The sequence below is a fragment of the Strix aluco genome, chromosome Z (genome assembly GCF_031877795.1).
Source record: "Strix aluco isolate bStrAlu1 chromosome Z, bStrAlu1.hap1, whole genome shotgun sequence".
Classification (NCBI taxonomy): Eukaryota; Metazoa; Chordata; class Aves; order Strigiformes; family Strigidae; genus Strix; species Strix aluco.
Window position 1 is genome coordinate 92,126,557 of NC_133971.1, and position 17,411 is coordinate 92,143,967.

Genomic DNA, 17,411 nt, shown 5'->3' on the forward strand with positions numbered 1-17,411 from the left:
CATTAGATAAGACTTGTGTAGTCTTATCTTAGTTAAAGGAGTGGAATAACAACATGATAGCCAAGAAGAAAAAAAAAAACAGGATGAGAAGCAGAAGTCAAGTACTGACAGTTTAGTGCCAAAACCACAAATGAGGCTGCTGTAAAGGGCACCTGAAGACACTGCTAGACACGCTAGTGAGGCAGAAGGAAAACAGCTATGTCTTACTTGGCATGTCGCTGCAAGATGTTAAGGTCCATGCGCATGAGCTGAATTGCTTCTTTCTGACTTACTAGACTGGCAGAGGAAATAACTGGCACAGGAGCTTTCATCGTCTGGAGCGGAAGAGGGGGCTTGGGAATATCAAACTTCTTTAAATTATTCATTATCCTCTCTTTGGCTAGAAAAAGCAGAAGCAAGTTTTGTCAAAAAGAAAAGGTTATGAGAAACTGATCAAAAACATTTGTTTTCACATGAAACATTTTTAGCAGTAGACATATTTCTCAGGATTTTCCCTTTAACAATTAAAAAAAAAAAATCACTTGACTGATCTTCCTATTTTTGTTGTCAAAGTTTATTTCACACAGCTATTTTCATGACCAGCTCCATCACACAAACATTAGGATCCAAGAGCCCATGGCTTTCCTTGTTTCCCCCAGCCACTCCTACCTGCCACCCCTCCAATTTTCCTCTTATCACCCTCATCTGACAGAGGCACCCTGACCCAATCTAAGCCAAATTCATCTTCCTTCTCCTACAATTCATCCTCACCTCTAACCCTGTCAGCTCCAACTCCTCCCCAAAACACAGCCTCTCTCCTCCTGCTGATTCCCATCCAGTTCCTTTGCCCAAACAGTGTCAATTCACCTATGAAACTATTCCAGTTTCCTTCTATTCCCACCCTTGCCATTTTTAGTCAGCACCCCACCAAAAATCCAAATCTCACCATATCCTTAATATACCTACCATGACTATTATCCCCTTCTGTGCTAAAACAACCCTTTCACCATGCCAACATTCCAGGCAAAGCCACTGGGAACAACAACAACAAAAAAAAAAATAACAGAGACAATCCTTCCATTTTCAGTTACAGTGTTTTTTGCCTTTGCTTGCAGCAGTCTATCTAAACTTTGGGAAAATTCAGCCTGTCCATGCTCTGTGCAGAGGAATCTTTGGGGAGCTCACCCATGAAGCTCTGGGCACACCATGACCTGCTGTCCTGTGATGTGGCAAACTAAGCCAAAAACATCGATGTTAGCCTCTCACATGAGCATCTTAGTGAGAACACCATGAAAACCTCATGGAAAATACTGTACCCAAAGAAAACAAACTGTATTAACATCTTCATTCACGGACATCATCATGTTCCTAAAGAAACCAGGGCTTCAACCTGCTAATAATTCTTTCTGGCTCAGTTTCATTAATGATATTCTTATCTCTTACCTGCTAAAGGGTTGGTGAAATCTGTTTGCCCTGCAGAAACACAGGTTGTATGTGATTCAAGCTGAACCTGCAGCCAAAGGTTTAGAGCTTCCTGAAACTCATGATGTACAAGTTCAACATTGACATACTCCATCCACAAATCCTAAAGCACAGAAGAAATAACTTATCACTCCCATTCTGGTCAGTACCATATACTGTGCAAGCATCCTAGTAGTTGGGGAACTACAGTAAGTACATAAAACTAGACCCCACAGTTTTAAGCCATAGAAAGATTATTACTAGGGGAAAAAAAAATCCATAGTGAAGAGAAAAGCTGCAGAATATTTAATCACATACATGATAAGCCACTGAAAAGCATTCATGACACTTAAGAGAAGAAACCTGACAAGCACACAAGGTATAATTTCTAATAAGTAAGAGATAAAGCGTACAGATTATTAAAACTCTGTTCCTAAAAATGGAACACAGAGGAAACTGAGATGGTCTAAAACATCACGGCATGATTAGCTATCATCAGGCTAAAGCAGGTTGCATTTCCAGTAGTCACATATACTGGAGGAATAAAAACAAAGCAGGCGTGCGGAAATACCCTTCCAAAATCTCCCCTCTCACAGGTTTTTTAATTATACTAACTCTTTAGGCTTACTGGACAGAATAACATACACTCCCCACTCACTAACTTATATTTGAACCTGACATATTACAGACTACCAACATGATTTCGGCTTCCAGTCTTTTGTCACTGAAAGTTCCAAATCAATAATTCTCTAGAATTACCTTAGAACATAAAAAGAATTACAGAACAGTACAGAATAAGGACTGTGTTCTCATTAAGATATGCAAGAAATCTAGTCGTGAGTCCTCGCTCAAATATAAAGGAAGGCAGTTTGGGCACAGGATTTTTAGGAAAAAAGTTAGAACTGTGAAGGTATCATACATGGTGTACACATATTAAAGGCCAGTGACACCAAGTCTCTCACTAGTTTAGAGGACCCACTTTAACAAGTGAATTTTGGATCCCAGGTTGCCAGTGTCATTAGCACTTCACCTGTTGATTCTGCATGACTTTAGCAAGTCTATGTGCATCATATTGCTTCGGTAAAGAAGGAATGTATGTGTCTCCTTTCTGGAAACTCTCTTCTTCCAACCACAAAACAAAAACATTACAAAGCCTAAGAAAAACAAAAAAAGGAAAAAAATTAAATCAATGTGAACTTTAGTTGTATGCATGGCATGTATTACAAAGCAGTCTCATTCTGGGGTTTAGAGTTAAGGCAACAAATAATGCTACAAGTGACACAGCTCAAAATGCAGATGTCCCAGGTGATTTGTGACTAGTTGACTGACAGAGACCAGCAGTGGAAAGAAGCTATTTAGAAAAATATGAAGGGCAACAACAAAGAAAAGAAAAACATTTACGCAAATTAGCACGATCCACAACTGGAATAGTCTCTTATGTCAGAGAATCTCATTCACAACCCCTTTCAAAAGGCCAAAGGAAAAAACAGACTACATTTGAGCAAGTTTGGCTTCTCACCCCATGACTTCTCTAGATTGCCCGCTCCAAAAGGTCACACCCGACCCACATCTTTTAACTTCTTTTCAGACTCATCATGGCTAGTTTGTTCTCATTTATTCCTCTGCTAACACTGTACTTTAACATAAATATACCTCTTTCTTCAACTGGCATTATTCTACTGCATGGTACACTTTTTATAATCATAACATCCAAACTTTCCTGACAAGAAAGAACTCGAATGCCATTAAATCTTCACACTGTGGCATTAAAAATCACTAGCAAATTCCTAGTCGGTGTCACTGGTGAAAAAATAGAAGTAGTTTAATTCCAAGAGTCAGCCCTTATGACAATACTAATATGTTCCCTCCTGTCTAGGTGGTCATTAAACTTCCTGAGCATAAGATTTACTTGGCTGTAGAGTCCTCTGGTTTTACATCAGAGTGGGGAACTCCTTTGAAGTGAAAGACTGAAAAACATTAATCAAGTTACACCCAGTGAGCATCTCTGGATTATTTTTCACAAATGACCAAGGAGGATTTATGATCTCCCTTGTTTGTTTGTACCTAACGATTGCTGAGGGGAGGGAATCTTTTAGAAGAAGCTCAGATCCCATATACCAAAACCCCCTGAACAAGAGGCGCTTTCCAAATAATCCTTTCAACTAGTTTCTGGGAATATTCAGATACTGTAATACTGCAAACATTTCTTCAGGTAGACTTCTCAGACCAAAAGTCTCCGTGTAACAGAAACACAAACTTCTGTACAGCATAGCAGCAGTTTCAGTGTGCATGATATAGGTAGCTCTTAGAAGCTACCATCTCTTAGAAAGTGAGTGTTCATCAGCTGCGTCACAGTGAGTGACCATGCCCTTCTCTTCAGCCTACTCCAACACAACAGTCTTGTGCTAAGGTTCTTCTGTGTCACTTTACAGCTGGCACAGAGCACGCTTGTCACAGCTCAACTTTAGCATCCTAATCAGGTAAACTGCACAGAATTGTGTTGGAAGTCCCTAGTCTAAATTCCCTGATGAAGTAATCTTACACAGACATAAATTTAGGCCCTGGTCTGTGACAAACAGATGTATACACCCAAAGTAGAATTTTACATTTATAGCTAGTGACTTACATACCAGTAGCAGATATGTCTAAACAACAAATATTTTATCAGCATGGGGATACCGTTAATTAAAAAGCAAAGCTCTCCCCTAAGGGGAGCAACAACTCTACCAACAATGTTTTACTTTTAGTAATAAAATCAGTCCCCTCTCAAACAACACCAGTCAGATCAACAGAGAAACAGATTTGACCACAACGATGCACAGAACAAGCGCCTGCAGTACATCTAGGCCAGCCAAGGGTCACATGTCTCCCACAGCTACAACTGTGCTCTAGTAGTTGCTCAGGTGGTTGCACTGAGTAAGATTGAACTGGGCAGGCTTTTTTTACCTGACAAGTTCCTTATGCAGTTCTGGTGAAGTCAGGTAATCTGCTGAGCAGTTCGCCTTCTCTGGTGATCTGTCGCTGCCCTCTGCAGGACTCTCCACTCTCAGTGCTTTACTGGCAGCATGGTGGAAGTCTGCTACCTCTATTAAGCGCTGCTTCATCTCGTTTATTAAGCTAACATGAGCTGCACTCTGGAAAAAACGTCTTCCAATACAGCCATCTACAGGTAATCTAAAAAAGCACAAAAAAGCACAACGAAGTCTTGTTGCAAGCGTCAAATCAGCATCTCTGAAAATAATTCGGCTCTTTAGAGAAGTTGCTGGTACACACTGCTTTCAGGTGCAGTCTTAGCGTGAAGCACTTAATCTCATTTGCACTGCAAACTTGTTAGTGCTTGCCAGATCATAAGGCTAGAGCCCTTAGGGTCAAACTCACCCATACTGTGGTCCTGGTCGGTGAAGGTAAAGGAGGAAGAATTTCTGCCAGATCAGTGGCATGAGAGGGTGATCAGCAGGGGTAGCAAGGGCCTGGTGAGCCCAGCGGTAAATCATGAGCCTCTGAAGGGAAGGTACGATGGGCAACTTCAGCTGGGTCTGTGCTTTCTGCAAAAATAACATTTTCAGACGAGTACTCTACTGCAGTTCACTGTAACAGGCTGTCACAGCTTAACCCAACAGATTAACACAGCATGAAAACTTAGCAATTACGGAGGAGAAAACTTTGGAAGCATTCACACATCTGTTTCAGGTCTTAGAGGAAGAGCTGTCCAGCTCACAGTTATGTTGGACAGGTGCTAGAGAGCAGTGCTACGCCTCTGATGCTCAAAAAAAGAATTAGCATGATGGCTCTGGGATGCAAGGCCAACATATGGGCCATTGGTGTTAATTACAGTTAATTTCTGTTCTTCCTCACAGTGGTAGATGTTCCTGGTTTAGACTTCCATAACAGCGGTGATGTTAGAGAACAAAGCAGCAACAGTGAAGTACACAGCACATTCCAACCAATAAAAATAAGTCTTAAGCCATGTGAGGACGCAGAATCCTGCAGCATGCTACTTTTAGCTTTTTCCAGACTACATTCTAAACAGCCCTGATGAAAATCTAAAAGGTAAAATAAAACTAATGTGAAGGAAAAAAAAAAGAAAAATAAAATTTCTCTTTGCAAAAGCAGAACAAAGGCAAAGTAAAGTATGAGCAGTGGCACTCTGTATTAGCAACACGGAATCCTACTCCACAGACCCACTAAATCATTAATAAGTCATACGTCAAGCTCGCATGGACTGTGCCTGAAGCAGGGGAACGGGAGGTTTTTCTGAGTTCCCAGGTCTCAGCACAGATCCTGGCACTACTCGTACCTCACATTAGACCTTGGGAATCCTCAGCACCCTTTTCCACACCCAACCCACATACTGTCTCACTGTTTTCCAGCTAAATCGAAGCATGCAAGACAAGAGACAAATGTGCTCCAGACTAGTCTCCAAGGATAAAAGACATATACCAGTCTGGACATAGCCCAAGCCAACCTATTGTCATAGAGCTTCTAGACTCTCTTCTCCATTAAAACACACTGAGACAGTTGAGGGTGAAGGACAGGTTCAAAGTTATACATCAAGACTGGACAACTTTGGTTTCCACTTGCTTCATTCCAGAATTTCTAATTGAATTTAGGCAAAGAACCTGGAAAATGCTGCAACATGGCTTAAAGCACACCTGACTATGTGTCTTGTTAAGGGAGAGACCTAAATAGTTCCGAAAATATTGGAAAATAGTTCGTCAAATACAGAAAAAAGTAAAGCCCAGACTTCTGCAAAATTCAGATCATCTAAGAAATGCTCTTTGAAATATAGACACATTTTCCCACTTGTAGAATAAAGAATATCTGCTCTCCTCATCTCAGTGGTATAGAATAAATCCAGTGAAGGTCATGAGGCATTCAAATGGCCCAGAAAGTCATGCAAGAGTACCAACTAGTGACTGAAGTTTTTTGTAAATAACAGTATACTAGAAAACAGATATTTGCATGGTAGTTTTTAAATGTTCAACTCAAAATATCAAAGAAAAGTTCCCCGAGGTATAATTTTCTCCTGGAAACCCAGACAAAGCATTAGTTATGCTTTTATCCTGGGAAGAAAAAGTACATAGAATAAAAACTAAACAATACAAGAGAACACTTTTCCCCAGTTGAACAGTTCTCTCACCTTCAAAGCTTGATCAGGAGTTAACGCATTAATAACTAACTCCCCCTCCACAACTCTGCGAAGCTGTGAGTCTTCTTCAAATATTGACTCCATATTTAACACCATCCATGAAAACCAGACCTGTACAACACAGTGATAACAGAAACACTGATAATAAAGTGGCACGAGTAGGATCAGGAAGCTTGCTGTTTTCTTAGGAGGAATATGTCTTTGTCAGATTTTCATTACCAAGTTGCAAAAGCAGTATCATATCTTGACAAGAAAACTGAAAACCAGTTTCCTCCTTATCTACATTCAAACTTCTCCTTTGTGTTTTGTAGTCTTGGGAAAGACGGGGGAAACCAGGGACAACTGACAGAATTATCCAGAAAGTTCTGGAGGAAACAACCTACTCAAACCCAGTAAAAGATGATCTCCTCTCTCCCCCCTGCACTACACATCTTCACTTGGCATAACGCAGGTTTTTTTCCTCTTTTTGCTCTAATGAGGAACTTCCTTAAGCAGAGAGAAAACAACTAGTATTCAAAATATTTACCAGATAAAGACTAATAGAAAAGTCATGCTTTACATATTTTTCTCTCGTTAAATAAACCAAGAACAATTGAAAGTTAAAAGAAATCTTAACTAATAAATCCTATTATATGAATTCTTGGACACAGATCAGACAAACTCCCTCTGTGCAAAATGTCCATGTTCCCTTTAGTGTAATAAACTGACAGCATTCTCTTTGGCTAAATTAGGATTTTATCACAAGAAAACTCAAGAACACTGGGATAGGAAGAAAGAGGAAACGAAAGAAAGTCTGCAAAAACCTGCAAAAGCAGAAAAAAAAAACCCTAGACACCTGCATATATCCCGGGGTTGTTCATACAACACTCTCATACCACTTACCTGAGAGGAATTGGCGTTGCCCTCAACGAAGGAAGGTGTCACATTGCCTGCCACAATCCAGCTAACAAGTGAAGATAGCAGACCTTTGTCACAATGATAGCCCAAAGCATTCTGCATGGGAACACATGATATTCAGGCTTTTTTTGTAAGCAGCCTAACAGAAGATTTACAAGCTACAGGTATGCCACTCTGCCTTCATTCGGGTTCCTTCCTTTCTGTTTCATGTTGCTACTTCCCAACCTTAGCTCAGCCAGCCACCACTGACATGCCTGCTTGTACTTTATTTCTTTTCAGTGAAAAGGTTCTGTTATAGTGATAGTGTCTGTTTTTTTCAGGAGAGGAAGCTCTACTTTTGTTCTAAACACACTATCAAACGTTTGAAATGCAAAGACCACAAACTAAAATACTATAACTCATATGAATGAAATCTGTGTTCCAAATAGGTTTTTATTGCTATTATCAGACATTTCATCAATCTTGACCTACTCAGAGACAAATCAGATAACCCTACTCTCACTCATCATCATGACTGTTCTTACTGCATTTCAGGAAAATATATCCACACCAAAATTAGAATGAGCAACACACAAACTGACCATTTACTCAACAGCCACACCAATACAGCACCAGTTTACCTTGTGTTGTTGGTAAAGCAGCTTTTGTATGCAGTCCTCTTGACTGTACTGAAAAGCAGCTTTACATAAGTCATCCAGCAAGAAGAGTGTTGCCCGGTCCCTGTGCCACAGCTGCTGGCTGGTGAGGACCTGAACCCAGAATTCCAGTACTGCAGCTGGCCCCACTCCGTTTGGCTGATCACTCAGAAAAATGTGAGTCTGCCAAATTAAAGGGCAAAATTATGCAAGAGATTGCAGCTTCAATTAAGAAGAATTTACTGAAGAACTGTTTAACTTACATAAGGCTGTGGGCCTATCCTTAACATAAATTATTTACAACAGTGTTCTCTATGCCTATGTGAAAACAGCTCTGTCATCTCCAACCTCCAAATTTCTGCAGATTCTGCAGCCTGGAGAGCTGAGCATCTTGTGCAATCAGCAAAAACAGGCAAAAGCCATAAGCAGGACCCCCGTGACCTGCAGGTATAAACGGCACCTATTTCTGAAGTGTACCCTGCTATTCCTGCAAAAGGACTTACCAGAGTAGGTCTGTTTCCTTTTAGTCCTTAATGCTCTCTAACATTAGCGGGCCTTGGTTCTTGACCTCTCTGCACTTACTAAAAATACTACTGTCCCCTAATACAGCAACATTTTCTCATACCACAGCCATAAATTAACAGTCAAAAGAAAAGCTTTTGAACTTTAATATATAAGCTGCATTCCTCAATCAACACAGGAGAAAAAGTAGTGCTGCATATTACATTCCCTTTTTTAGGCAGTTTTGACCTGGTATTAGAAAATGCATTTTCCAAGAAATCTGGAAGGCACATATTGTTGTCATGTCCAGTGTCAGGCGCACTGCCAGATTTAGGCAAGTTAAGCAGAAGCAGAACCAAATCCAACTATTCATGCTTGATGCAGGGCACTCTGTGGCTACAGAACTGCAAATTCAATATCCCTCCTAACCTTAAACCCTAACTCAGCCAAAAAAGCATACCTGTTTTTAAAAACTCACTCCCACTTTTTTTTTTCTTTAAAAAAAAAAATTCTTACCTGTATCATACTACTGAGCAGCTTAACATTTTCTCCATAGCTCACTCCCGTCAAGTGCTGTGTTACTTTATGGGTAACCTGCTGGGTCACACCTTGAGGGACTCCACTATCCAGATGAAGGAACAGCTGGACGTAAGATAAAAACCTAGGGATGACAACAAATGACATTATTTCTAAAATTTCTCCTACTGCATAATATACAGAAAACCCGCTTCTAGAGAATTTAAAACCAGCTCAACAGCACTGGTGACACCCATATACAAGGACTTTAATTCACAACCATGCTTCACTTGAGAATGCTCCAGCACTTGAGAATGCTCCCAGCAGGGACACAGTTAACTAGTATCGCCCGCTTGTCTTTCTCACTCATCTAAACACTTGTAAATACAGCTGTGGCCCAGCAACAGTGACGAACATACACGTCATGTCAGTAGGACACACTTCCACGACTAATTCCTCAACCACAGTCAATGTCAAAAAGTAACTTGGCAAACAAACCAGACTTACTTCCCCATCATCTGCATCACATTATCACTGGATGCAAAACCCAGAATGAAGCCTGATAAATTTAACAGTTAAGATTAACTTTCATTGTTCTCTATCAATAAACATATTAGGAACATAAAATGCTTACTGTTCATTCTTCAGGAGATAATACTGGCAAGAGTAAAATAAGGGTAAAATTTTATCCAGCACGTGGACTACTGTTCTCAGATATCTAGACTGGACGAGTACACCCAAAAGAGGGATCCCTTCAGCACAGAACTTCTCAATGCTGTCAAAAAAAAAAAAACCAAACACACAGGCAAATAAATAAAGATACATTGACTATCAGCAGAGTGGGAGACGGTGTTTTGTATTTTTTTTGTGAAGTGAAATGTAAAGACATTCATATCTTTACAATTCATCTTTGAAATCCTAAACTGCTAAATCCACATAGCTTTTTCCTTCAGCTGTACGAGTCATTCGATTACTGACAGATTTGGCAAGTACTGCCTGCCCTTCTGGGGGTTTGTGTCCTGTCTTCCAAAAGTCACTGGAAATGCTGGTCTTCATCCACCAAGTTTCAACCAATTTAAAGCACAGTGTTCTTGCCTAACCTAGCCAACTAGCCTCCCTCTGCAGGCAAAGGAAGAACCTGCAGAGGGAGTTTCGTATTACCCAGCTTTGACATCTCCTCAGGATGGATGATGCTCTGGACATCTTTTTTCACTACCTACAGATGGAGCTCAGAGGGTTTCCTTACAGTAGGTACTTCGATGGTGGCAGTCAGCTGAGGTGAATCCCACCCTTACTATACAGAAAACTCACTAGCAGCAACTTATTTGGTACATTGCTCTGCATCAAGTTTTGCTAACTGAGAAGGAGCTGCACATTAGGCAAAGATGTAAAACAGTGATCCTGTCTCTACTCTGAGATTGTGAAAATGAAATATTGTATTAAGTCACTAGCATACACTGCAGCTCTTTGTTTCCTCTGCTCATGAAGATAACTGGCCCTGAACTTTTGCATGTGATAAATATCAGTGTTATTGTTTAGATAGGAGAGGGATGTCAAATAGTTCTTTGCAAGGCGAAACCAGGGGCAGTGGAAGCAAAAAAAAAAAAGCCACCCACAAAACTAAAGAAGTTCCTTGTTTTTCATTCCACGCTCAAATTCATGTAAAAATTTCCACTCTCAAACCAGAATACCTTCGTATCAGTCTCAAATTACCCTAGTGCTTTGAAGCAGCGTGTATGTATCTATGGCATAACCTTAGCATCAAGCAATGGCTTGGGGAATGTATTGGGTTTGAGTGGCAAGGTTTTGGTAGCAGGGGGCTACAGGGGTGGCTTCTGTGAGAAGCTGCCAGAAGCTTCCCCCATGTCCCATACAGCCAATGCCAGCCGGCTCCAAGACAGACCTGCTGCTGGCCAAGGCCAAGAACATCAGCGATGGTGGTAGCGCTTCTGGGGTAACATATTTAAGAAAGGGGGAAAAAAAAACCCTGTGCAAAGGCAACTGCAGATGGAGAGAGGAGTGAGAATATGTGACAAAAACAACTCTGCAGCCACCAAGGTCGGTGAAGAAGGAGGAGAGGAGGTGCTCCAGGTTCTGGAGTGGAGATTCCTCTGCAGCTCATGGTGCTGTGCCCTGCACCCATGGAGGTTAACAGGGGAGCAGATCACCTGCAGGCCCACACCAGAGCAGGTGGATGTGCCCAAAGGAGGCTGTGACCCCGTGGAAAGTCCACGCTTGAGCAGGCTCCTGGCAGGACCTGCGACCCCACGGAGAGAGGAGCCCATGCTGAAGCAGGTTTGCTGGCAGGACTTGTGACCCCATGAGGGACCCACGCTGGGGCAATCTGTTCCTAAAGGGCTGCGCCCTGTAGAAATGACCCACGCTGGAGCACTTCGTGAAGAATTACAGCCCATGGGAAGAACTCGCGTTGGAGATGTTCACGGGGGACTGTCTCCAGTGGGAGGGACCCCACGCTGGAGCAGGGGAAGAGCGTGAGGAGTCCTCCCCCTGAGGAGGAAAGAGCAGCAGAGACAAATGGGTGATGAACTGACCACAATCTCCATTCTCCATTGTGAGAGACTGAAATGTCCTATGAGTGTCTCAAAGCTTGCTTGTGTCTGCAAACCTCCAAGAGAAGCTGCTGCGGCCTGTGAATTGGTCTGGGGGATGTCGCCCAGAGAAGCAGGAGTGTATTGAAGGATGCACCCCCCGACTTCCTTGCGGTTGCACTGTCCAGACTCTTTAGACAAGCCTCAAAGGGGCAGACCTGTACTGAGTTGGCCCCATCCTGCAGCCATTTGTGGCTCTATTGTGTAGGCCAGACCCCATGCATGCCTTGCTAATGAACTGACAAGAGGCAAACGTTCCTGCCCTGAAGTCAGATGCAACAAAACCTGTGGGACCAGAGAAAAAAACCTAAACATAGGCAGATATGCTAATCAGTGGATATGATGAACTTAAAAAGGCCGCAGAAAATTTTGCTCAGTGTGCATCCACCACCGAAGCCAGATCCGTGTGCACCCACCACCGAAGACCTGAAGACTGAGGACCAACAGGACGTCGCTGGATCCATGGTGGTGACCATTCTTGCAGCCCTATCCTGCATCCTTGCTTTATTTCTGTCTTTTCCTTCCATTCTGTCCTATCGCTACCCCTCTTCACTTTTTTAATAATAAAAACCTGTTTTGGGTGTACAGCATTTGACCTCGTTTGTGTCTTAATCTCGCTCCTGGGATCGTATCGAAACCTCCCCCGACATTGGATCGGGACATCCATTCCCCTGTGATCCTGGGGGGAAGGAGGTAGAGAAATCAGGAGTGAAGTTAAGCCTGGGAAGAAGGAGGGGGTTGGGGGAAGGTGTTTTAAGATTTGGTTTTATTTCTTATTACCCTACTCTGATTTGATTGGCAATACATTAAATTACTTTTCCCAAGCTGAGTATGTTTTGCCCAGGACAGTAATTGGTGAGCAATCTCCCTCTGTCCTTATCTCTACCCACAAGCCTTTTATTGTGTTCTCTATCCCCTGTCCAGCTGAGGAGTGATAGAGCACCTTTGTTGGGCACCTGGTGTCCAGCCAAGGTCAACCCACCACAGAGGAGAAGAAAGCCAAGACAATTTCTCTTCAAAAGAATAAAGCAATATTATATGAAGAAAAGTAAGTCCAAATTTTGAATATGAGTAAGAGATAACTAAAGAGATGACAGATTCAGGGAAGACAGACCTGGAAGAGATTGATTAATCTATGCCTGGCTCTGTACTTCAATCAACTATACATCTGATTGTGTCCAAGAACCTTACCTACAAACCAGCAGAAAGCACTGGAAAAGACGGTGCTGGAACACATTCAGGGTTAGGAGGTTCAGTATCAGGGTTATAAAGCACTCTATTTATCGTTACCAGCAGGAGTGGTTTTTTAATCCTGACTATTTTCCGAATAGTCTGCTGCAGCACTGCTAGAAATAATTACCTGTAGAATAACCCTTTCAGTAAGTGTGGTTAAAAGTTATTCCTGCCCATAGCAATCATGCTAACCCCTCAACTGCAATACTATTTCTAATGACGATTTTGACCCTAACATGCAGAAGGCAAAAACTAGCAAAATAAAGGAAACGGCATATTGTTTGACACTACAATCCCTGAAAGACCTCTCAGTCCCTTCAATCAGAAGTCCTCTATTCTTCAAACACGCATAAAGTAGTTAACAGCCCTCAGTTCATCATGAGGTAGGTTGCTCAGTCACTGGGGCCATCCAACCAATGCAAACATGAAAAAACACACTTACCTGTGACCCAGCGTGGTCATTGCCAGCGCCAGGTAGCAGCCAACAGGGATGTTTGCTTTAACAGCCTTCAGGAGGGGGTGAAGCGTGACCGACTCCGTCATGTCGAGCACTCTGTCAGACGCAGGGACGGCAGGCCAGCCATGCCGCATGCCACAGTCATTTCTGTGAAGCTTTAACCTCAAAATCAAACCCCATGCCCACTGATTGAAGGAAGTCTCTGGTGTTTCTCCGTAACGAACAATGCTGGCTAAGTAGGAGACCTGGAACAAATCAGCAGGAACAGGAATGAGAGGAAGCACAGCCATACTACAGCAAATATGGCACTAGTCTAGGATTTGGGTCAACTTTGGATGAGTTTCCTCTTCTATCACAACACTGTGACATGAGATCAGAGCAACAGCAGTTACTTTTCAGACACAGCACGTAGCACCACCAGTTAAGTTTATCCGAAATCTGTTTCTATGGCCTTGGTTTCTACCACCCCTCTCCCCCACCCATTCCTTTTGGTAAAGGCTATCAACCTACACTGTTTGGCTGAAGTTTCCCAAACTAGGTATCAGTCTTGGATTAGATTTTATTTTTACTACTTAAAAAAAACTCCACACAAAACGTTTAATAATGTTTAAGACCACCAGTGAAAGAAAAAAAAAAACAAACAAAAAACCACCCATGTGTCAACAAAAAGCCAAAAACCTGTCATCCTCTCCTTAGAAAGAAGCTTGTAATGTGGACAAAGTTTGTGTGTCATATAGATGTGTCCATTCTCATGAAGACCCTGTCTAGATCAGAAGGAATTATAAGTCTTTAGGCAAAACATGCAGTGACAGACCAATGTAAATTGTGGAGCTGAAAGTCAATGCAGATATTTCATCCTCTCAGAGTGGGGGTACAAGAACCTCTTTTCTCTCAAATTCCAGTTACAAGCTCATGCAAGTCAAGACCAATTCACGGTCTTGTGACACACTTGTCACATCACAGGTGGCAACCAAGGCTGAAATAGCCTTAAAAAGAGAACTCATCTAGCTGGCACAAGGCAACAAACCATGATTAAGTAGAGCAGAGAAACAAGTCAGAAAAGAGCAAAGAACAAGGAACGTTCAAAGTGTGGAAAGACTAGGAAAAAGCAGCACAGGGGAGGAGGGGAGAAGAAAGCGCTGTACAAGAAACACTGAGAAGACAAAGCACAATTCAGCTCTGAATAAATAGAAGCATCTTGGACTGAGTATTTAAAAAATGGATTTTTAACCTTGATCTCTCTATCCTTCTGTTCCCCTTCTGTAACCTGGAGCCATACCTTCCTCAGTCACCAGTGTGCTGTAAAATCACTGTAATAAATGTGTGTAGGGTGTTGAGGTAACACAGCACTGGATCATTACTGAAATGCTCCTAAAATCTTGAGTTTTTAAATAAGGTAAGACTAAGAGCCAGAGACACAGGAAGGATGTCTCTTAAGTCCACCAGTAATAGTAAGTAGTCTTTCATTAAGCAAGTACTGGCCAACTCCTCATGAGTAAAAGCATGCTTTTCAAGAATGGTTTGCAAATATCAAAACTACAGGCTGGATAACAATGCAAACCTACAAGGGAGACAAAATTTCTATTTCTCATATAGATGTTCAGCGTAAGTCTAACAGTATCTTCAAACAGGTCTGTGGGTGCAAAAATACTGAGAGTTGGTATATTATGATGTTCTAGCAGTATCAAGATAGCAAACCTTTTAAAAAGAAAAAAGAAAACAAGGTCTAGGCCTGCAGTTTTTCGTATCTGTCACTGAGTAAGTTATTCCCTGTAATTCTGAAGGCATACCTGTTTTATGCTTTCAGAAAGCAGCCCAGTATACGGTTTCTGGGAAAGATATTTTTGATATGCTTCCAGGACCATCAATGCAACTTCAGAGTGGACAGCTGGATCCAGATGAAGAGCATCCTGCTAAAAACAGAATTGCATGACAAAACTTTACCTCTTTAAAAGCTCTCTAAAACTGCATCATTCAGTTGCACTACAGAGAGATAAATCTTGATTTGAACAGCCAGAAAGAGATTGAGTATTGTAATACCTAGACAAAAATCTTGGCCAGTAAGAAAAATTTCAGCTCAACATTGAAGAATAATGAGCTTACACTGGGCATATAAAGCTCAACAGCTAGATTATTTCCAGAAAAGAAGTGACCATAATCAGTTCTCATGTGCATTTGGTGGATTTCTAGCAATTAATCCAAAGATTATTTATATCCAAAAGATATTATAGCCAAAGATGGCAGTACAGACACTGGAAATATTGCCTTTAAAAACAAAACCACAACATACCATGTTTTTTCTGTCAAAACATAGTAATTCCTCTTATCAATTGCCACATCAAAGAACTATTTTTCCCCATATCAAAGCATACAGACTTGACACTGTTATAGCACAGCAAAGACCTCACGGTTAATTTTTCCTATCATTCCTTTGGTTTTGCATGTCATCAAGAAACAGGGAGAAAACAGCAATCTTCATTTACAAATATCAGCACAACAAAGAAGATAGTTCAATACAAACAAAGCAGAGATTACAACGCTAAAATGGATCACTGAAGACAGGAAACAGGATTTTTTCCCTCCAATCTATTTGTGTTTCTCTCTGAAAAAAACATTCACCCTCAATTGGATCCTGAGCTGATGGAGCTCCTGGAGTAACCCATTTTAGGGAATATTTTCCAATCATGGAAATAATGCTCAGGGCTTTGACATCTCTGATTTCAGTCAGTAGTTTTCTTGCAATGTGAAAAATATACCTGGATACCAGCCTGCAAACTAAAGTCACACCAGTCTCATGCACATTTCTGGAGGACTCCTCTACTTCTGCAGCCAGAGATATCTTAATCAAGCGACTCAAAAATTGTCTTGTCAGCTGTTTTATTGTTTAGAGAGAAAACTCCTGCTTAATTATCTTTTTTAATCTCAGTTGCAGCACTACAAGACAGCAACACAAGCAAATCCTCAGGCAGAATGCTGCTAAATTATTGTGAAGCTCCCAGCCTATGCCACCAAGAGTACAGCCACCATATAAAAGCATGTAATTAACTGTTTTCAAATTCAGTTATAGTCCCAGGTTAAGCAACACTTTTACTCTGTAAAACTGACCAAGTTCAGGTCTCCTGTTTTTAATACATACATGCTCACCAAATCCCCAGTTTAGCCCTTCCAAGATAATGCAGGCTAGTTTATTCTCCACTGTCGTTAGACTGTAATTTAATAACCAGTCACGAATCAGTGCTATCTCAGACGAAGAAGGCTTCCACAGGTACAACGGTAGTTCTTTAAACAGATATAAAGAAACCTTTGAGGGTAGAAAAGAAAAAGGCTTATCAGTACTCAGTATAAACAATAATCATCATCATGCCCTTCTATCTTAAAGTGTGAAATGATCAAAAAAATATGGACAGGTCTTAAACATAATCCATTCATACCAAGTTGTATCTTATAACACAGTCCTGTACGGCCTCTGGTTTTAACTGGGTGCCTGCTTTAGATGGACATTAGCACTTACCATGCCAACTTTCTCGATGGTGTCTCTAACTCGATCCAGCAGTACAGAAATAATCTGTGTATGGATGCTGGCAATTGCTCCCAAGAGCTCTCGACCAACTTTTGAAAATGTCTCTCTTGTGGAAAGACTAACATAAGACACCTGAGAAGATGAGCAGAGAGAAGTTACTGGTTATGGCTGACCTTCACTAACCACAATAAAGTGTCTTTTGGAAAATACAAACTAAATTGCTCTTGGTGATCCTGGACAAAGCTGATAAATGCCAATATTAAAACTGAAACTGATGGCCCTAGAAGATAACAAAATTATTACATCAGTGCAAAAAAGTCCAAAACTAAACATAGGAACACCACCAACACACACTAAAAAAAAAAAAAACACCCAAAAAAACCAAAAAACACAACACACCACAACAGAAAAAACACCACACAAGGAATTTCAGAGTTACAAGTTAGATCTGTGC

General features: G+C 41.3%; 1 protein-coding gene across 6 annotated transcripts in view; it reads right to left on the reverse strand.

Annotated features, from left to right (window-relative positions):
- EPG5 (ectopic P-granules 5 autophagy tethering factor) overlaps positions 1 to 17,411 on the reverse strand; it is a 59,319-nt gene that overhangs the window by 22,633 nt on the left and 19,275 nt on the right. For 5 of the 6 annotated variants that reach the window (XM_074813694.1, XM_074813700.1, XM_074813697.1 and 2 more), the window contains 14 exons: positions 16,949 to 17,089; positions 16,574 to 16,738; positions 15,228 to 15,350; positions 13,423 to 13,682; positions 9,773 to 9,913; positions 9,139 to 9,283; positions 8,107 to 8,304; positions 7,472 to 7,582; positions 6,581 to 6,700; positions 4,819 to 4,985; positions 4,387 to 4,614; positions 2,471 to 2,594; positions 1,423 to 1,564; positions 208 to 379 (listed from right to left, as the gene is read on the reverse strand). In XM_074813694.1, the coding sequence (XP_074669795.1) occupies positions 208 to 379; positions 1,423 to 1,564; positions 2,471 to 2,594; positions 4,387 to 4,614; positions 4,819 to 4,985; positions 6,581 to 6,700; positions 7,472 to 7,582; positions 8,107 to 8,304; positions 9,139 to 9,283; positions 9,773 to 9,913; positions 13,423 to 13,682; positions 15,228 to 15,350; positions 16,574 to 16,738; positions 16,949 to 17,089 (2,237 nt within the window). The remainder of the gene's footprint in view (positions 1 to 207; positions 380 to 1,422; positions 1,565 to 2,470; positions 2,595 to 4,386; positions 4,615 to 4,818; positions 4,986 to 6,580; positions 6,701 to 7,471; positions 7,583 to 8,106; positions 8,305 to 9,138; positions 9,284 to 9,772; positions 9,914 to 13,422; positions 13,683 to 15,227; positions 15,351 to 16,573; positions 16,739 to 16,948; positions 17,090 to 17,411) is intronic. The other variant, XM_074813696.1, reaches the window with a different exon arrangement.